At 42.6% G+C, this 22,234-nt stretch overlaps 1 protein-coding gene across 5 annotated transcripts in view; it reads right to left on the bottom strand.

Moving 5' to 3' along the window:
* Positions 1-22,234, bottom strand: part of GRAMD1C (GRAM domain containing 1C) — a 304,544-nt gene that overhangs the window by 25,568 nt on the left and 256,742 nt on the right. For all 5 annotated transcript variants that reach the window (XM_033941944.1, XM_033941942.1, XM_033941943.1 and 2 more), the window contains 3 exons: positions 18,777-18,880; positions 14,418-14,594; positions 9,819-9,876 (listed from right to left, as the gene is read on the bottom strand). In XM_033941944.1, coding sequence (XP_033797835.1) covers positions 9,819-9,876; positions 14,418-14,594; positions 18,777-18,880 — 339 coding nt within the window. The remainder of the gene's footprint in view (positions 1-9,818; positions 9,877-14,417; positions 14,595-18,776; positions 18,881-22,234) is intronic.

Below are 22,234 nucleotides of genomic sequence, written 5' to 3' on the forward strand. Positions count from 1 at the left end.
ACCTTGTCGTTGAAGAATTTTGCCAGAACCTCGGCTGAGGGAGAGGAGGGGAGCAAGGTGGAGTTTTTTTTGGAAGTTAAGGAGCGCCAGATGTTGAATAGCGTACTACTCTGGTTGTTGGATCTGGATATTTTGTCACTGTAGAAGTTCTTCCTTGCTTTTTTTAGAGCTGTATTGTACAACTTAATATTGACTCTCCAGGACTGTCTGTCTTTAGGGGATTTAGATTTTTTTCCATTTGTGCTCCAGGGCTCGACATTTCTGTTTTAGGTCTCTGTGATATGGGAGGTACCAAGGGGCCTTATGGGAGTAGGAGATGATTTTAGTGGAAAAAGGGGCGATGGAGTGGAAGGTGGACTCGGAGAGAGCGACCCAGTTGTGCCAGTTGGTTTCTGAGTCTGCAGGCTTAGGAGCGGAGGGGCATAGGCTGAGAAATTTGGTCCAGAATAGATCGCTCGTAATTTTTTTGCGGAAGGTAATGGAATTGGAAGAACGGAATGGAGCCCCAAGATGCGACATGAAAATGGGGAGACAGAAGGCCCCTAAGTGGTCGGACCAGGGGACAAGTTCCCAGCGAGTGTCATTGATTGAAGTTTTGTAAGCGGTAAGATCAAGGAAACTAATGAGGTCAAGTGTGTGTCCCTTTTCGTGGGTTGGGGAAGATGCAGGAAGGAGGAAGCCAAGGGAGGTGAGGAAGCTAATAAATTCAGTCGTATCCTTGCCGGTGTTGTCTTCTAGGTGGAGATTGATGTCCCTGATGATCAGTAGTCTTTGAAATTTGAGGAAGGCGTTTGTAATGGTCTCAAGGACGAGTTCGGAGGATTTGTTCCAAGGGGTAGGTGGGCGATATAGAAGCAAGATACTCAGTGGGTGAGGGTGGAGTTCATTGTTGACAGAGGCTAGCATGTATTCTAGCGAGGTGTGGCTACCCTATCACATATCTTAAGACGAGCGACCTGTAATGACGTTTGAAGTTGGCGATTATCCCCTGGTCCATTGGTTGGATCAAAGAGGTTGTGTTTGGTGGCAGAAACACGAGTTTGATGTTCGTTAGTCTTACATCATTGCTGTGTGCTGCACAGTTATCACACAGCATTACAATGTGTCTCCTATGCCTTCTCATCAGATTGTCAAGCTTCTGCAACCATTCAATCCACAGTGTGACCATCATCCATGTGTTTTTATTGCCTTCATATTCAACAGGCAGGCGTTTAATGTTTTTGAAGCACTGAGGATTTCGATTCTTTCCAATCACCAGTGGCTTGAGCTTTTCACTACCGTCCATATTGCAACTGAGCAGCAATGTCAATAGTTCCTTTGGCACCTTGAAATCAACAGTTTTGCTGCGTTTGAAAGCCAATGTTCCATCAGGGATGGCACACCAGTACAGGCCCGTCTCATCGGCGCTGAAAATGTTGCATGGCTAAAATCTTGTAATAAAGAAAAACGTCTGAAACAAAAGATTTTTATTTTTTTTTTGGGTCCAGATTTTTAAACTGGGTTCAGATTGTTTCCTTCTCTTCAGATTTCTGTCTTCAAAGAGAAGAAATCTTGAGAAAGGGAAAATGTACGTAACTAAGGCTTCAAGTATAGCCTTTAGGATTGACTTTTTATCTTTTTATAGATTTTTATGCCTTTTAGATATAATTTTTTCTCTCTATTGATTTCATTTCTTCAGGGAAAAAAATATTTCCCTTTCTCCAAGATTCTAGCTTTTAAGAAAATGTTGCATGGCTCATATCCACCAATGACTGATGGCAACACTTCCATGACCCATCTTTCTGCACCAAACTGATCAGTGTCTTGTTTTTCGCCATACTGCTTCTTAAATTTTATGCCGTTACGAACCTTCCACCTCTCTAGCCACCCGTTTGTTGCTTTGAAGTCTTCTCCGCCCAGTTATTTGGATAGCTGTGCTGCTTTCTCCATCAGCAGAGGCCCACTAATTGGCAGTTGACGACTTCTAGCTTCAGCAAACCATCGCAGCAACGCCTGTTCAATGTCTCCAGCCTTCCCAATTCTTTTTTGTTTCCTGGTAGGATTGCTATTGTTTTGCCAGTCTTTCAATTATGCCTTGCTTTTTTTGTGAATCTTAGAAATCTGGCTAGGTGAACACTGTAATGTTTTGCAATAGAGACCTGACTCTCCCGTTGGTCATCACTTTAAGACATCAACACGTTCAGCTAGAGACAATGACTTTTGACCAGAATGTTGGACACATTCAGCCAAAGACAAAGGTTTTTCTCCACAAGACGCCATGGTGCAGTTTCAAAAGTTCGAACACCTGGCCAGGCCTAGACCGCTGATCTGAAACACATGGCTCATCAACGTGAGAACGTGATTGCCTTTAACTGGAGTGAATGTAACGTGAACGAATAGAGGTGAGACTTATAACATCAGTGCGCATAAGCGGATTGTGTGCTTATCAGAATTGCAATTATCCGGAATTTATGTCCATTGACTTTAATGTAAAAAAAAAAAAGGGACCATGGTGATAGGCTGCGGATAACAAAAGTGTGCGCTTAACTGACGTGCACTTAGGTGGGGTTGACTGTATATTCAATGCTCCAATATGAACATAAGAATTGCCGCCAGCAGTCCGCTCACACGGTGGCCCCTAGGTCAAAGACCAGTCCTACCTGTGTTCGTTCTGGTTCAGCAGGAACATGTCCAACATTGTCTTGAATCCCTGGAGGGTGTTTTCCCCTATAATAGATTCCGGAAGAGCCCAGTTCTCTACCACTCTCTGGGTGAAGAAGAACTTCCTTACGTTTATACGGAATCTATCCCCTTTTAACTTTAGAGAGTGCCCTCTCGTTCTCTCTACCTTGGAGAGGGTTGAACAACCTGTCCTTATCTACTAAGTCTATTCCCTTCATTATCTTGAATGTTTCGATCATGTCCCCTCTAAGTCTCCTCTTTTCAAGGGAGAATAGACCCAGCTTCTCTAATCTCTCACTGTACGGCAACTCCTTCAACCCCTTAACCATTTTAGTTGCTCTTATCTGGACCCCTTTCGAGTAGTACCGTGTCCTTCTTCATGTATGACAACCAGTGCAGGACGCAGTATTCCAGGTGAGGGCGTATCAGGGCCCGGTACAGCGGCATGATAACCTTATCCGATCTGTTCGTGATCCCCTTCTTAATCATTCCTAGCATTCTGTTCGCCCTTTTCGCTGCCGCCACACTTTGCACGGACGGCTTCATCAACTTGTCGACCAGTACTCCCAAGTGCTGAATATATGTATAAACCACTAATTGCCACCAGCTGTACAGCCAGTGGTATTCAGCTGTTGTTGTCTAGTTAAGAGGAAGAATGTGCTTGATTTGATAATGTTTGTAGGTATAATATTTAAGCATGTACTGGTGAAGATCTATGAACTTGATGTTGCTTATATTTTGATATGTGAGGCTACGGGTGATTTGGGTTTGTGAGAATGTTTTGTGTGTTTAAATGATTATGAATGTTTTTTTTATTGTAAACTGCCCAGGATTTTAGGCATGTAATAAAGTCTAGGCCTGTGTCCTGCAAACTTTCTCGAGCTGCGGAACACTAAATGTAGTGGCCGTGGCTTGAGACACCTGGAAGAGTGCGGCTATCGCCGTGATGACATCATGTGCATATGTGACATCATCATGTCGATGTCTGCATGTGTATGAAGGCCCTCCAGGTGGGCCCTGAGACACCAGTGGGGGATGCCAGAAGGGAACAGGGCCAGAGATAAGGATAGGTAGTGGCGCCCACTGATTGCCTACAGGATGTGCCTCTTGCCATGAGAGGCATGTCCTGCAGGCAATCAGCTGGCGCCGGCGCCTCTCCTCCTCCCCAGTGTACTGAGGCACACCTGAAATCTCAGGAGGCACACCAATTTGAGATACAATGGTCTAGGCAATAATGTTCCAGATCTGAAAGCCAAATATTGGAAGTAGACTTGAACAGTGTGTTCATTACAGTGACAAGGTTCATTGAGGTCCTTGAATGGGACATAACCTTACCTAGTTATTATCTGTTTGAAGAAGGATAGAGAAAATGGGGAGAAAGCACACTCTGACAAAAATAAGTGGCTGAAATGCAGAGATTGTGGAGAAAATAGTTTAATTTACTACACTTCATATACCACTTTTAGACCAAACATCAAAGAAGTTTACCATAAAAGTATATAACACAGACATAATAATATGCAACAAGAATATATATAAGCTATTTATCTCCCCATCAGGACCATCCTGAGCTGGAAACACGCTTCTTGAGCTCCTAGCCCACCCACTGAGTCGCAGCCAAGCAGGGAAGGCAATGGGACAGAACTCAATTTTGGATCCCCTGCCTCCTTTGCCCCCTGCAGTGTGGCCACACTGCTCGCACATAGCTCCCTATGGCTCTGCTCCCCATTCCAGCATAACAACCAGTTTTTTTAAACTCTATTTCAGTTTTAAAGCTACAAAAACCAACACACCAGTGAACTGGTTTTTGTTCTCTGTACCAGCAAAATAGCCATAAACAACTCTGAACAATGCAGTGGCATCTCTAGACAGAAATATTTGGGGTGGCAACAGGAGGCAAGCTAGGTATGGGAGGAGGCAAGCAAAGTAACATTCCCATACGTAATAATAATTTCTTCCTCCCTCCACCACACCTTTAAATAATAATTTATAACAAAGACTCTTTAAGAAAGTCTCAAGCAGGGCTAGTCTCAGCAGTTGTGGGGCCCTTGCAGGCCATTTTGTTGAGGCCCCCCGGTTCCTCTACCTAGCCCTGCCCCACCCCTGCCTAGACCCCCTATTGACAAGATGGTTTTTAAAAATATTTCTATTCATGAACTTTCAAATAAAGACAAATCAAGCAAAACTTGTATAGAAACACTGATTCCAAGAAGAACAATTCTATCATTGTGCAATGAAAATAATCATATATTATTCAATTCAGGTCCACTACAATTATGAGTTCAAATTCTCATAACAAAACTGCAGGCCTCTGCCCTATACCTGAAGCAGCTGCTCTTTTCCACTCCAAAACAATGCTACTTGAGCCATAAGATGCTCCTGTGCTGGTCTCAGTCTGAAATTTCATACAACTGACACCAACACAGGAGTTTGGGCAATATCCTGCTCAAACACACTGATCCATGTGGTGATTTGCCAAAAGTAGTTTCAAGTTTATTAATTTTTAATACACCGACCATCAACGAGTATCAAGCCGGTTTACAATAAAATGCTAAAAATAGAGATAAAAGGAACACTTGTAGAAGTGATGTTTTTAGAGAGGAGGGGAGGTGTACGTTAAGGACATTGACGAGACGAACTTGAGAGTGAGGGTTAAAAAGGAGGGAAGGGGTATACTTACATTATTAGAGATGGAAGAAAAAAAAAAAGGGTTGAAAGGAAAGGGAGGGAGAGGGGAAATACAATAGTGATAAGATCGCTTCATTAAAGCAGTTGGTTGATAGAAGTTGGTAAGATTCAAGAGCAGTTGAATGCGTCTTGAAATAAAATTTTTAAGTTAGTCTTAAATTTATCGAGTAATTTTTCCTGATGGAGTTGAGATGGTAAAGCATTCCATAGGGTTGGAGCTACTACTGAAAAATTTGATTTCCTAGTATAGAAAAATTCCTTTATAGTTGGGATAGAGAGTAGGTTCTGGTCAGCTGACCTAAGAGTCCGTGTAGGGCGCAAAGGGATGAGAAGCTTATCGAGGAAGGAAGGTTGGTGGGAGAGTTTAATTTTGAAGGCCAATATAGTGGTTTTGTAAGTGATGCGATGTGTGATGGGAAGCCAGTGAGCTTCTTTCGAGAGAGGAGTCACATGATCGTATTTCCCTAGCTTGTATATTAGTTTTATTGCCGTGTTTTGGATTAGCTGTAAACGTCACGATTCTTTTAGAAGGAATCCATTATATAGAGAATTGCAATAGTCGAGGTGAGAGATAACTAAAGAGTGGACTAGGGTTGTGATTGCTTTCGTGTCAAGAATAGAAGTAAGGGAACATATGAGACGAAGCTTATAAAACGGGTTTTTACCACTGAGCTGATTTGAACATGAAACGTTAAATCTTTATTGATGATTACTCCAAGTAATTTTATTTTAGTTTCCATTTTTATGGGGTGGGATTTGATGGAAATCTTTCCTGTTATTGTTTCGCTATTTTTGATTGGAAAAAGTAGACCACATGATTTATCGAGCAGTTGTTCCAGGACTGGCAGCAGTTGCAGGGAAAAAAAATATATAAGGCTGACTGAAAAGTAATGAGACTGCCGCTGGTTTTCTTTCCAAAAAGTAGACATAGAAATGCTGTGCTGGTTCTTGTGAAGCTTATATATCAACATTTCTGAACCTGAGTTGGAATGCACAGTCTTCATTGTTGGGTCACAGCGAGAGGAAGAATTTTGTATGTTTCATCACAGCAGATAAGGAAGATGTGTCTGTGAGAGTACGCCAGAGGTGTGTTGATCTAATTTTGTGTTAAACTTGGAAAGAGCAGTAATGAAACTCTTGAAATGTTATGGAAAGCATACGGTGGTGAAACAATTAGCTGTGCTGTGCACACAGCCTGCTCTACCAACCCCATCTCATCCCTTGCCACCTTATCTTCTTTTCCTGAAATTACTGAGTAGAAAACTGTACATTTTCTTTCCTTCTCCAAACTCACCACCTGTTCCTCTGATCCCATCCCCACCCATCTACTTACCACTATCTCTCCTATTGTCTTCCCCTATCTACTATATCCTCACCCTATTGCTCTCCACAGCAACTATGCCCGATTCCTTCAAACATGTTGTTACACCACTCCTCAGAAAACTCTCGCTGGAACCTACATGCCCTTCGAACCTTTGTCCTGTTCCCCCCTCCTCTCCTTCTTATCCAAGCTACTTGAACATGCTATTCACTGCTGTTGTCTTGGCTTTCTTTCATCTCAAGCTATCCTTGACCTGCTTCAATCAGGCTTCTGCCCTCTTCAAGCTAAAACTTACCAAAGTCTACAATGACCTGCTCCTGGCCAAATCCAAAGGCCTCTACTCCGTCCTCATCCTTCTTGATCTATCAGCAGCTTTTGACATGGTAAATCACCACCTATTCATCAATACGCTGTTCTTGCTTAGATTTCAGGGCTTTGTTATCACATGGTTTTCTTCCTATCTTTCCCATCACACCTTTAGTGTATGCTATGCTGGATCCTTCTCCACAACCATCCTGCTTTCAGTCAGTGTACCTCAAGGCTCTGTTCTGGGATCACTTCTTATTTATATCTACACTTCTTCCCTTGGTGTTCTAATCTCTCCCATGGCTTTCAGTATCACCTCTATGCCGACGACTCACAGACCTCTCTCTTTACACCTGAAATCTCAACAGACATTCAGTTCTGTGTTTCAACCTGCTTGTCTAACTTTGCTACCTGGATGTCTTGCCACCATCTAAAATTAAACATGGACAAGACTGGGTCCAGTAATCTCAAAATCCTACGTTAAAAAGCGATGGTCTGCTAATGCAGCCATTATGATAGCAAATTTTAAAAAGCGAGACATTCTCAAAAAATCACGCATGCAAATGAGGTCAGCAGACAGCAGTGAATATTCGCTAAATTTGCATGTGCCCATCACTGGTGATAGAGATGCAGGGTGGGAGTATTGGTTAGCAGCGGGAGAGAATGAGCATCTCTCCTGCTGCGTCACAACATGGCTTTCTAGCAGTCTCTGACACTGTCATGCTTGTACGCCACTTTTAGAAAATGGCTCGGCAATTTTTAAGAATCCACCAGAGGGCTCATTTCAATGTTGAAGATCCTATTTGCATGTCAGTGTTGGAGACTGCTAGAAATGTTGCTAAAGACAGAGATAATCCGTTCAGATAATCCGCCGCTAAAATGAATGCTGGCTAAACAGTCTGAAAACAGTTTAATAATAATTTTATTCTTATATACCGCCAAAGCCGTAATAGTTCGAGGCGGTTTACAACAAAGAAAGGCTGGACAATCAGCGAATAGGTACAATCAGCGAATATAGATACAATTTAAATAGGTAAGCAGGATATAGGTACAATATATAGGTACAATGTATATAGGTGAGCAGGATACCGAGGAAGGCATAAGAGATCTTGGAAAACGAGAGGTCGGGCATAGAGGTCTTAGGTTACAAATCGGTTAAACAGGTTCATTTTTAATAATTTTCTGAAATTTAGGTAGGATGAGGAGCGCGAGATAATATTGCCTAGCCAATCATTTAGTTGACCTGCTTGGAAGGCAAGTGTTCTGTTCAGGTATCTTTTGAAACGGCAGGCCTTTAGTGTTGGATGGTTAAACAGATGAACTCTGCATGTGGGTCTGGATGAACCATCTAAGATAAAATGGGGAACCAAGAATATGGGAGCCAAGCCAAGAATGGATTTGAAACAGAGGCAGGCAAACTTGAACTGCACTCTTGCTTCCAAGGGCAGCCAGTGGAGTTTTTGGTAATAGGGAATTATGTGTTCCCATTTTTTAGCCCAAAGATCAGTCGGATTTCCGAGTTTTGGATGATGACGTTAAAGTTTTGAGAATCTGGCCCTGAGCTCCTTATCTTTCCACCTAAACCTGTCTCTCCTATTCCCTCATTCTCTATTTCTGTGAACAAAACCCTCATCATCCAACCACTGTAACTCTATACTGGGGGTAAAGTCTATCTGGACCCTACCTGAAGGTCTTGTCAAGAATGAGGGGAGCTAGGCCCAGAATTCAATTTATAGTTCAGGGTGCAAGTTGAGGCCAGAGTTGTCTCCAGTAGGCAGGATAGCCATTTACCCACTTTGCAATATCTCTAAATGTAAATGATCCATTCGACACCCATGTTTATCCAATTCTCTGGAATGCTCACAAGAGTGTAACTTTGTACATGCAGTATTTACAGTTCAAATATTAGTAATGATGGTATTCTTCTTTAACTCACTATTCCATCTTACTGTTCTCCCCAGCAACCATAAATGTCCCATCCCAGACCTCACAGTGCAGGACCCTCCATCACTATTCATTTAAGTCAGGGGTGTCAAAGTCCTTCCTCGAAGGCCGCAATCCAGTCGGGCTTTCAGGATTTCCTCAATATGCATGAGATCTAGTTGCATGCACTGCTTTCATTGTATGCTAATAGATCTCATGCATATTCATTGGGGAAATCCTGAAAACCCAACTGGATTGCAACCCTCGAGGAGGGACTTTTGACACCCCTGATTTAAGTTGGTACTCCAGGTTCTATCGGGGTGGAATCCCTTTTGCCCCCTCTGTCTGCTTTTTCCTGACCTTGAGTACAAAGCTATCCTAACAATCTCTTCATTCCAGGGTGTCTTTTCTCTCTATGATATTGTCATAGTCATTTCCCTTCCCTCTTCTGGGAGCAGGTCATCAGTTAACACTTCTGCTTTGAAGCAGGAGCCCAATATCACTTTTCCCCCTTTAATTCTACTTCTCAAAGTCTGGAGTCCTAACTTATTCCCTTGGGTTTTAGTGGGAGGTCAGGGAATAAAAGTATCCTTTCTTTTTTTTTCTTTCCCTTTTTATCTCCATTTTGCCCTACCCCTTTGACTTGGGCTGTATTGAAACTCTCTCTGCCCCCCCCCCCCCCCCGACTCAGCAGCCTTCCTCCAGCAACAGCGGATGTCATAGGAGCCCTCAATCCTCTTGCCAGTTACTTGTAACACAAAGGATATTCTCGATCCTGAAATCCAGCAGGGGAGAATTTCCTGTGTGTTACATCATTATACTTGCCTGAACACAATTCTTTTATTTCTTTAAAATGCTTCCATTTAGTTGCATGTCTCACATATGTCGTCAATGTGCTAAAAGATATTTGTGTACTCACAAGACACTCATCACAACAATAATGAAAGTGCTCCTGGTTGTAGTCTCTTTCCCATTTCCTGTTGAACAAATAAAGGAAGGAATTAGAAGGAACCAGCCCTTGGAGTGAGTCCCATTAAAGGAACAAGAGCTCTGTATTATGGTAAATAAATTATGCATTAGGTTAAGAAGCTTCCACCATTTTATGTAATTCAGAGATATAAAGGTCAACAAATAAGACCAAGTTACTTACCTGTAGCATTTATTCTCCCTTGCATCAGGAAGGATACATATTCTCACAGATGGGTGATATCATCTGATGTAACCTACACGGAGAAGCTTCTACAGCTTAGAATAATTTCTAAAAGCTTTTAAGAGGCAACAGCACACATATATGTAGCTTCTTGCCTATTGCTTAAACAGAAGACAACTCCTAGAGGTGGTGATCTGGTATATGAGGAATGATATCCTGCTGTACATGTAAAACATCTGCTTTAGGTAAGCAATTTGGTTTTCAAGTCCTCACAGATGGGATTTCCTAGCTGTAAAGGGACTTCAACAACAACAACAACAAAAAAGAGGAACTAAACATGAAAGGTGCTATAACAGGTAGATGCCAAGACATGTTTATCCGGGAACAGCAGGCAGATATTCTGAAATGTGGGTGACATCATCCACGGAGTCCAGTGTGAATGGTGCTAAAGTGTACTATCACTTTAAGCTTTTGAAGAAGCTTAGAGCCTGCCCATACAGCGCATGCACTAGTGCCTTTGTACCCGACGTCGGCTTGCAGTACCTCAGTTCCATAAACAAGCTAAGAAACCAATCAGGAAAGGTGGGTGTGATGTGAGAATACAGTACTCCCCTGAAATTTGTGGGGGTTTCGTTTGCAGAGTGATCACGAATGTTGAAAAAACACGAATATCGGAAGAGTACTGTAATCGGCACTCCCCCTCCTCCTCCTTCTCTCTTGCTCCGGCTCCACCCGCTTTGTCTGGGGGTTTTCTGGAGCTCAGAATTCTCTGCCTTTGTCCCTGGCCCGAATTGCGCCGCTTACCTGGTTGCGGTTGCCTAAGTCGGCGGCATCTCCTCGTGCCGCACCGGAGCTTCTCAGGTCTTGGGTATCTCCCTGAGCTTGAGCATCAGCCCCTTCCAAGTCCCCAGGCAAATGTTGAAGCGAGGAGCTCGCGTTGTGGGAGGGGGCATGGAAGGCGTGCGGCCAGGGAAGATCACAGGTTGAGGAAGGCTGGCTGTGTGGAACTGGTAAGAGGCAGCGTAGGGTAGCAGGTTCATTAAAATAATCGCATACTATTGTACATATCTACAACTGATGCTGTCTGCATATGGATTAGAGATGTTTGAATATGGATTACAAAATGCATGATACCATAGCGAGTCAGGCTTATAATGACAGAGAGCTAGTTATAGCTAATGTTGAATTCAGGCATATCACTTTAGCACTGGATGCTAATTAGTCAGCGTTGTCTCCTCATGCCACGCTATGCACAAGCCGGGAGACAGCTGCACTAGCTCTAATTAACCCGAGTGACTGGAAAGACCAAAAGCAAACAACCCTGGAATCTGCTTGCGGGGACTGTGAAGGATGGGAGAATGCTGGAGAGGAAATGCTACAGAACAATTACAAAGGAAGGAGGGTTTTTAAGAAAAAAAAACAAAAAAACCTGTGAATTACTGAGCCAATGAATTCACAAGGGTATACTGTATCTGCCTAAAGTCCCTGGATAACACCTGTTATGGTAAGTAACTTCTGCTTTATCCTATGACAAGCAGGCAGCATATTCTCACATGTGGGACTCCCTAGCTTAACTGAAAAGGGATGGAGGGAGAGTTGGCCTTTAAGTAGAAAATAAACATGGACCATCTCATCTGGAACAAGTCTCCAGTCAGTAGTGAGATGTAAATGTGTGAATTGAGGACCAAGTAGCTGCTTTAACAAACATCTTCAATGGGAGCAGAAAGGCACGCACAATCTGTCCCATTAAAAAAAAAGAAAAAAAGACCCCCTCCTACATCAGACACTCCCCCAGCCACCGTCCCCAGCCCCCTAAAAGATGGCAGGAGGGATGCCCAATCCCTCCTGCCACACAGCACACACCCATGCTATAGCCCCCCCACCCAATAGTTTCAAGTTTAATAAATTCTTTGATTTGATCGCAAAATCATATTTCGATGCGATTTACAGCAAATAACAAATCAAATAAAAATAATAAAATCCACATACATCACATAAAACACTACTAGACATTAATACATTAGAGAAGAGGGGAGTATAAAATACAATATTAAAAAATAAAACAGTAAATAAAATCAGGTATAGGTTTAATATACACAGGATGGGAAACAAGCACCCACATATTTCAAAGAACAGATTCCACCTATTTCAGTGAACCTCCACATCCTGTCCTCAAGTATAATAAAGCCGGTTTATTGAAAAGCATCTTTAAAAAGCCAGCCCTTTAGATGGCTTTTAAATTTATTCAGTAATTTTTCCTCTCTTAGGAGCCTTAGGCACCTGGGCCAATCAAAGCCTTAAGGCCCTTTCCCAGTGTATCCAGGGAGGGGCCTGAGGCTCTGATTGGCCCAGGTTGTATAAGGCCCCTCCAATGGATATTGTGATGCAGCAGGAGAGAATGGGCATCTCTCCTGCTGCTGAGGAGATTCGCTTGGAAGCGAGAGAGAATGGGCTACTCTCCCGCTCCGGGGGGGGGGGGGAGGGGAGGGGGAGGGGGTGTTGTATGGAGAGAATGGACATCTCTCCCACTGCAGGGAGGGTGTTGTGTGGCAGTGGGAGAGAATGCAATCCACCAAACGGGAAAATCTAAGTTGTTCAAAAAATAATTTCAAACTCAGAGAGAACAAACTTGTATAGTATCTAGCTAATTTCACCACAAGACCTCAAACACCCAAGGCACTACTTCAACATTTTTTCATGCCCTTACAGGGGTGATGTGTTCATCATCGGTCTTTGTTTTTGAGGGATATACACAAAATTATGTTATTTCTTGTTGACAGGCTCAAAATCGATAGTGTGTTGATAAATTTTTTAAAAAAATAGCACTATCTAGATTTTCAGAAGGAATTCAACAAGGTCCCGCATAAACGTCTACTTTGAAAAATTGCGAGCCATGGAATTGAGGGTGATATACTCATGTGGATTAAAAACTGGTTGGCGGATAGGAAACAGAGAGTGGGGGTAAATGGACAATACTCGGACTGGAAAAGCGTTACAAATGGAGTGCCGCAGGATTTGGTGCTCGGACCCGTTCTCTTCAACATATTTATAAACAACCTAGAAATTGGCACAACGAGTGAGATGATTAAATTTGCAGATGATACAAAGTTATTCAGAGTACTGAGGACACAGAAGGATTGCGAAGACCTACAACGAGACAAACACACTCGAGGAATGGGCTGCAAAATGGCAAATGAGGTTCAATGTGGATAACTGCAAGGTGATGCATGTCAGTAACAAAAATCATATGCACGAATTCAGGTTTTCCGGTGCTATACTCGGAGAGAGCCCCCAGGAAAGAGACTTGGAAGTACATGTCGGCAAGTCAATGAAACCGTCCGTGCAATGTGCGGTGGCGGCAAAAAGGGTAAACAGAATGCTAGGAATGATTAAGAAGGGGATCACAAACAGATCTGAGAAGGTTATCATGCCTATGTACTGGGCCATGGTATGCCCCCACCTGGAATACTGCGTCCAACACTGGTCACTGTACATGAAAAAGCACTTAGTCCTACTCGAAAGGGTCCAGAGAAGAGTGACAAAAATGGTTAAGGGACTGGAGAAGTTTACATACAATGAGAGGCTAGAGAACCTGGGCCTCTTCTCCCTTGAAAAAAGGAGACTGAGAGGGGACATGATTGAAACATTCAAGATATTGAAGGGAATTGACTTAGTAGAGAAAAAGAGATTGTTCACCCTCTCCAAGGTGGAGAGAACGAGAAGGCACTTGCTAAAGTTAAAAGGGAATAGATTCCGTACAAACATAAGGAAGTACTTCTTCACCCAGAGAGTGGTAGAAATCTGGAACGATCTTCCAGAGGCTGTTATAAGGGAAAGTACCCTTCAGGGATTCAAGAAAAGGTTAGATAAGTTCCTGCTGGACCAGAACATACACAGGTAATGCTAGACTCAAATAGGCACTGGTCTTTGACCTAAGGGCTGGTGCGTGAGTGGACTGCTGGGCACGATGAACCACTGGTCTGACCCAGCAGCGGCAAATCTTATGTTCTTTTTAAAAGCCAAAGGAAATATTCAGTTGAAGTTATTGCTGCTTAAGGAGGTACCAATAGTTATTGAATGGCGGGTCCACATACTTTCTCTCACAGGATATTTATTGTTGAATAATCAAAATCTATCGGTTTTTTTACCAAGTTATTTATTTAGTGGTCTTATTATTCTATTTTCAGGTTTTAAATTAGAATCTAATCATGTTTTGAATATAAATTGTGATAAAATACACAATATCCCAGAGTTCACAAAATTTTTCTCAGCATTATATTGTGACAATTTCAGTATCAGCACTCCAAAAAAATAGGAATACAGTACCTTACTGGCTAAAATCAAAGAGGCTTTTTATTCTATACCTACCTGCAGTATCCTTGTTGATCTTTACTTCCTCATCTCCAGAATGATGGGTTGCATGTTTTGTAAGAATCTCACTAGTGTTTCGGCTATATGTCCTTCGTCGTCTTCTTAGACTGCAGGGATTTCCAGCATCACCCAGGGACTGGTTCAATGTGGATTCTTCCAACAATAGTTCAGATTCTAAAGAAAACAAAACACTAGCTAAATATTTATGTTGAGAAAAGGAATCAAAAGTGGAGAGACTTGATAAAACAATACAGGAGTGCCGATAATCAAAACTAGTTTTTAGACGTATCCAGAGAATTTTTAGGCCTCTGGATCCCGCTGTGCACCCAGAGCTGAAAGGGGCATTTTTGAAGGAATGGTTAGGGCGGGATGTGGACTGACCTAGTCTTAGTCGTACTGCAGGAATAATTGAAAGTTTGATGAAGCTGTCTAGATGGAACTTATACGTTGTGACTTAGGCGATCTAAAACCAGGTATAAGTGCACAAAAGGTATCCAAAGTGACTAGAAAACAACTGCAGGGATGAAGGAAAGGTGTCTCTCTCTCCCCCCCCCCCCGGTGTTCACTGACCCTGTCACACCTCCACAAAGTTCAAAATAAAAACGTACATACCTGCTTCTGGAACATCAGCACTTGTCATAGGAAAGCCTAGTAGAGCTGCATATTAGTGGCTTAAGTAGTTTGGGGTGGTGGGCTACCGAACCATAGAGAGGAGGACCTAGGCCCATAAGCCACTCCACTCATGGTGGAAAATGTGCACCCACCAACACCCCTCCCAAAACCTACTGTACTGCCATATAGGTGCCACCTGCAGACATAAGAGCTATTGGGTTGTAGGCAGATGGGTATTGTGGATTTTGGGGGGCTCACCATGACCTGCAGGGGAGTTCTGGTGAGATGTTTAACTGGCACCCTTTTTGTGAAGTTCATAGCAGTGCCCCATAAGGTGCACCATTGCTGCGTTGCCATGTCTGGGTGGCCAGTCCATTATTTTGCTGGCCCCTCCCACATCCAAAAGATCTTGTTCTAAGCATTTGGGACTTGGATGATTTTTTGGGATGAGAATGTGGTATAAACTTAGACGTACTAGCGGTTTGGACGATTAAACGGCTGGACGTAGAAGTAGATGATTTTTGGAAAAAAATTATTTTGGATGTACTTTTCGAGAATGGACATTTTACCACTGGGTCAAGTGGACCAATACTGAAAACCGCCCACGCTCGACCCCCTTGAAATCCGACCAAATTTTACAGGGGTGTTGTCTCGGGTCTCAAATGAAACTCTACTAAATTTTTTGGATCTATCTCAATTTGGTCAGGAGCTAGGGGTGGTTGAACAAAAGCAATTGATCCACTCCCATGTCTCGTGTGACCTAAAACACCAACTTTGTTTAAGCACTGTGGCAGAAGGAAACTAACTAGGAGTCTGAAATTTTGCAGTTTGGTACAACACCTTGGGGCAAGGTTCTGTGCCAAGTTTGAAATCTTTTGTAAACGTACTTCCATTTCTACAGGTCAGCAAAATAGGCAAAAAAATTCACGAATGAAAATTTTTGGCAAAGTTTGGCTCCAAACTGCTGCGGGTAGGTAAGTCAGCTGAGGATACAACTTTACCAGCAGACATGTACCATGATGTACTTCCAAGATTTGCAATATGAGCTTTACAGTCAAGTGAAGCTGAAGATATGACCATCCAAAAAATATGGCTTTATGCATTTATGCAAATTTTCACTGTTTTTCAGATTCAAATATCTCTAATGTGTAAATTTTTTTGTTTTTTAAAAAAATATCATTTGAAAGAGCATGTTTTTTTGCTACAGAAGCTATCCTGTTTCATCTTGGACCCGATCTTTCTTTGATGAGAATTGATGGTTTAAAGATAAGCATTACTTGCTTGTGTAAACATGTTATGTTGAAGGGTCATTGGCACTTCATTGAGAATGTGCAGTGGAACTATATTGATCTGAAAACTCATAACCAAGCTTTGCCAGCCACAAGTACTTGTCTCGTACTATGCTCAGCGTTTGACAAACTTACTGTTGCAAGATGACAGTCAAAACATGCATTGGCTTGGATAAACTACTTACTGCGTGCAAGCCCAAATGCATAATCATGTGAATCACAAAAATGTACGCATAGCTGTAGTACTATGTCTGATACATGCAGCTTTTCTGAACATGTTCTGACTTGCAACTATCACAGCATAGTGGCTGTTTGAACAAGTCTAGCTTTAAGGTTCATCATGACCTTATAACACCATATGACTTCATTATTTGCCAAAGCTTGTCTTTGGCGTGTTGCTTTCCATCTATTCTTTCTGTGCAGCATCTGGTTCTTTCCCTGGTTAACTAGGCTATGCCTGTGTGGATTTTGGAAACTTACTTTGCACTTGCTGACATGTACAACTTGCTTTGCTCTATTTTCATTGTGTTCTCACACTGCTATTTTTCACCTTACTGTTATTCTGTATTTTTAGGTGACTTATCTTATGGAAACTAATAATAAGCTAGAGCCCTGCAGTATTGGAATCTAAGTTCATCCATCCTTGAAGTGTTTGTACCAAAGAAAGGTTTTGCTTTTGCACGTGGCATTATCTCCAAAGGCTTCCTGGAGCATATGATGGGTTTCTGCAGCAGTTTTTTGTAAGTTTGCTCAGTAAAATCCATCATATTGGAAATCCGCCGAGTCACTAAAACAGAACCTTACAAAATCACACAGAACAAAACAATGCGACCACTCAGCTGCACGCCTGTTCACAAAGTATATTGCTAGACACATCTAGCTGCGGAAGGGCATACTATATCCAGTTTGTATGCGCTGTTCACATTCCCCAAACTTTTGGGTAGCACCTCGTATGTCATCTAATTTCAAATTCCAACTATCTCTCCCCCCACCTTTTATGTGCCATCAGTTTTATGGAACAGCATGTCCAACATGAGATTAACAATTAATAAAGCAAACCATAGAAACAAGTACAAATCAAAGAAGGCCATTCTCTTAAGACCCCCTTCTTTTACAACCATATATTAGAAACTAAATTGAAAGACATGGCTGTCCCTTTGATTTTACATGCACCTCCTCACAAGAAACCCCCAGATTGGAAATAACCTTAAGACAGCAAGGTCAAAATATCATGTCAACTCGTTAAGAATCAAACTTCTATCTCTATGTAGCAAACAGCAAAGATACGGGTCCCATAAGTAAAAAATTTTATGTTTTACAGACATTCGGACCTCTAATGCTTCAAATAGGGTGGTTGGGGGAGTTATTATATCACTAGAATATTATGTGGTAGAGATTAATGTGCTATTGTGAAATAACTTGTATAGAATATTCTTTTGTGCACTTGTTGTTTAATTTGAAAATGAATAAAGAACGTTAAAAAAAGGAACAGATTGCTGTGCCACTGCCAGAATCTCAGTGGCATGTCTTATTGCCAACATTGCATTATACATTTGTGACCCACCATACAAGCTTTCTGAAAGAGAAAATGCCTACCTTTCCCAAACACCCCACAGGCAGCAGACCTTCCAAACAAAACTCCCAGTGGGGAGGATGAAACTAAATAGCATAATATTTGATCCCAAAATGATTTAATCTTGGGACAACACCATAGTGCATGTGCAAAAGTATTGGTTTCTCGTGTACATTTAGTACATGTTGAAGTAGAGGTCAACCCCGAATGACAGGCCTATATTTGTGTGAAATATGTTTTAAGTAAGATTCTATAAATGCATTCTCTCCAAACCGAACTGGTTACAAGTGTAGGTATTTGTGTAATGGCCTGGCGTATATCGTTATTCCTTAAAGGCACACCTAGCTCATCTCCCCATCTACATACTAGGTCATCATACGCTTTAGGGGGCATGATATCCCAGATGATCCTGTGTAATTAAGGGATATTACCTCTGTGAACAATTCCTGAAGTCTCCTAAAAACCCCCGTGGAAAAACCTGTGGCCCACAGGGCTAGCACATATTTCAATTGAATGTATCCATAAAAATCTCCCGGTCCCTCCCTTAGGGTTTCCATAAGCACAGGGAAGATAACAGAGAGCCTTCGTCATCCAGAACATGTGCTAGAAGATGCACCTGCTTGGTACCCCAATTCCTAAAGATTCCCTCAGAGAACTTAATATACATTATCCTACTACCTTCCCTACCCATTCCATAAGATCTATATCCTACCTCCATCATCTTCAATTTCCTCATCGGGCAATAACAATTGGCTAGTCTTGCAATGGTTGAGAAGACTAAGTTTCAGTTTCTTCCTAAACTAAAAATTATGATTATAGAAGCCTACCTTTATACTATGTAAAAAAAAAAAAAATGAAACTAATTTTGAATAAAAATCAAACCTAAATGCTTGAAGTAACCTTCCAGTCCACTCCAGGAATTCTTTTCAATGAAGGTCTTGATCAGTCCCCAAGGATGTTTGTTGTATATCAGCTCACTGGAGATTCTGGAAGACATTAGATATAGAATGGAAATTGTTGAGATAGGGCAGTGAAGACCAAGAGAACTTAGTTCATCACACACTAAGTTAGTATGGTCAAATACAGTTAAGAAATCAGAATTAGTACCTCCTAAATTTTAATCTCTGCTATGCCAATGAGTCTTTGCTATTCAGTTTACTCACAAAGAACTGAATAATTAGAGCTACTTCTCTATGTTCCCATTACAATAAAAAAAAGAGATTAAGTTCTTATCTTACTAATATCTTTTCCGGTAGATAGGTGTGTCATTCTGGACAAGCGGGATATCTCCCCCAGACTGTGAGCCTCTGCAGAAGGAATCCACTCTGGATTTTTTCTATAACCCTCTTACTTCACTGAGCTCTCTACTGCCATCTACAGTTAGTCCCCAAGCAGGCAAGAGCTCTCCTGAAATTAGGTGACATAGGGAAAAGGGAAACTATCCCCAACAAACAGAACTGTTCTGCTCAAATAATTAAAAAGAAACAGAACAATCAAACATCAACAAAATGTCAACAGAAGCACCAGAGGAGCTCAGGTAGTATTTCTACCGACGCTATAAATACAATATTCTTCATGGCCCAAATGGCTGACTGACATCTAAGCTACAGACCTAGAGATAAACAATTGTAATGAGAGTAGGCAGGTGCAGGAATGAAGGCGGGGGTCCAGAATGACATATCTATCTACTGAAAAAGATATTAGCAAGGTAAGAACCTAATCTCTTTTTCCAGTTCATTAGGTGTGCCATTCTGGAAAAGTGGGACGGACAAAAGCAGTCCCAGAAATCTAGGGTGGGATTAATGCGCTGGCATATAGCACTGAGGACCCAAAGGTTAACCTCCATTGCTGCCACATCCACTCTGTAAAACAGTCTAAGTAGAGTGGACCAAGTCGCCACCCTACAAATTTCCATGGGAAAGACTGCCCTAGCTTCTGCCCATGACAGAGCTACACTTCTGGTCAAATGTGCCTTTACAAAAACAGAGGACTGTTTCCCACAAACAATGTATGGCTCTATGGATCTACCTGGAAATTGTAGCCTTGGATGCTGGCACACCTATTTTAGCTGGATTAGTCAGCAGGTCAGAGAGTCTACTATTTATCACTTATATAATAATAAATTTATTCTTGTATATCGCCCTACCATAAATTTCCAGGCGGTTAACAACAAAGAACTGTGCAATCAGTGAAAAAATACATCAGATAAAAAATAAAAGAAATGATAAAAAAGAAGATTACATAATTATTTGACAAACTTATCAAACTTAAAAATTTTCTAAAAACATTATAAGAATCTCTTTGACAGATAAGCGGGCTTAACCAAGAGTTCACTTTGCCTAGCTGAAAGGCAAATGTCCTGTTCAAAAATTTCTTGTAACGACAGTTCTTGACTTAAGGATACATAAACATTAACTTATTATGAGTATTTTATAATGAAGTGTAAAAATGAAATTGAGAGGTTAGATATCCCGGAGCCAAACCTAAAAGAGATTAAGAACATAAGAACATAAGCAGTGCCTCTGCTGGGTCAGACCACAGGTCCATCCCGCCCAGCAGTCCGCCCCCGCGGCGGCCCAACAGGTCATGACCTGCCTGAATCACCAGAAGGGGCCCCCTTGCCCCCTAGGTATCTCATTGAAGTCCTATCTTCCCATCAAAATCCTAACCCTCCGGCCATTCACCTACACGACCTGGTGAGCTGTCTATACTTATGCAACACCCCAGCACCTCCCTCAGTACCCCACGATCCCCTTTTCCCTCAGGAATCCGTCCAATCCCTGTTTGAATCCCTGTACTGTACTCTGCCGGATCACTTCCTCCGGGAGCGCATTCCATGTGTCCACGACCCTTTGGGTGAAGAAAAACTTCCTTGCATTTGATTTGAACCTATCCCCCTTCAGTTTTTCTGAGTGCCCCCTCGTACCTGCCGTCCCTTTTAGTCTGAAGAACCTGTCCCTGTCCACCTTCTCTATGCCACTAAGTATTTTGAAGGTCTCTATCATATCCCCCCTGAGCCTCCTCTTCTCCAGAGAGAAGAGCCCCAGTTTATCCAGCCTCTCGGCGTATGGGCAGTTTTCCAGCCCTCTTACCAGTTTCGTTGCCCTCCTTTGGACTTTCTCAAGAACTGCCATGTCCTTCTTGAGGTGCGGCGACCAATATTGAACGCAGTATTCCAGATGTGGGCACACCATCGCTCGATACAGCGGCATGATGACTTCCCGCGTCCTGGATGTTATGCCCCTCTTGATGATGCCCAGCATCCTGTTGGCTTTCTTCGAGGCTGCTGCACACTGTGCGGATGGTTTCATGGATGGATCCACTAGCACACCCAAGTCTCTCTCAAGTCCAGTGTCTCCCAGCAGTCCCCCTTCCATTTTGTACTCGAACAACGGGTTCTTTTTCCCTATGTGCATGACCTTGCATTTGTCTACGTTAAAGCGCATTTGCCATTTGTTTGCCCAGTCCTCCAGCTTATCAAGGTCCCTTTGCAAATCCTCACACTCTTCCCTGGTCCTAACTCTGGCGCAGAGTTTGGTATCGTCTGCAAATTTTATAACCTCACACTTTGCCTCCGTTTCCAGGTCATTGATAAATATGTTGAAGAGTAGCGGTCCCAGCACCGATCCCTGTGGCACACCGCTCGTGACTCCCCTCCAGTCAGAATATTGGCCCTTTACTCCGACCCTCTGTAGTCTACCTGACAACCAGTGCTTGATCCATCTGTGTACATCCCCGCCCACCCCGTGGTTCCACAGCTTCCTAAGCAGCCTTTCATGTGGCACCTTGTCAAAGGCCTTTTGAAAGTCGAGGTAAATGATGTCTATGGGTTCCCCTTTGTCCATCTGACTGCTTATTCCCTCAAAGAAGTACAGAAGGTTTGTCAGGCACGACCTTCCCTTGCAGAATCCGTGCTGGCTTGTCCGCAGTAGGCCATTTTTCTCAATGTGCTCGCAAATGCTGTCCTTGCTCATTGTTTCCACCATCTTCCCTATAACTGAAGTCAGGCTCACCGGCCTGTAGTTCCCGGGGTCACCTCTCGATCCCTTCTTAAAGATAGGTGTGACATTCGCCAGTTTGCAGTCCTCTGGTACCTCTCCAGTTGTCAAGGATAGGTTGCAAACATGCTGGATTGCGCCCGCTATTTCCTGTCTTAGTTCCTTTAGAACCCTTGGGTGGATCCCGTCCGGTCCCGGTGATTTGCCGCTTTTTAACCTGTCAATCTGTTTGAGGACATCCTCCCGACTAACCTCTATATGCCCCAATTTTTCAGCCTGCTCCCCACTCATGAGCTCCTCTGAGTCCGGTATATTGGACGTGTCCTCGCTCGTGAAGACCGA

This window comes from Geotrypetes seraphini, chromosome 4, assembly GCF_902459505.1.
Source record: "Geotrypetes seraphini chromosome 4, aGeoSer1.1, whole genome shotgun sequence".
Taxonomy (NCBI): domain Eukaryota; kingdom Metazoa; phylum Chordata; class Amphibia; order Gymnophiona; family Dermophiidae; genus Geotrypetes; species Geotrypetes seraphini.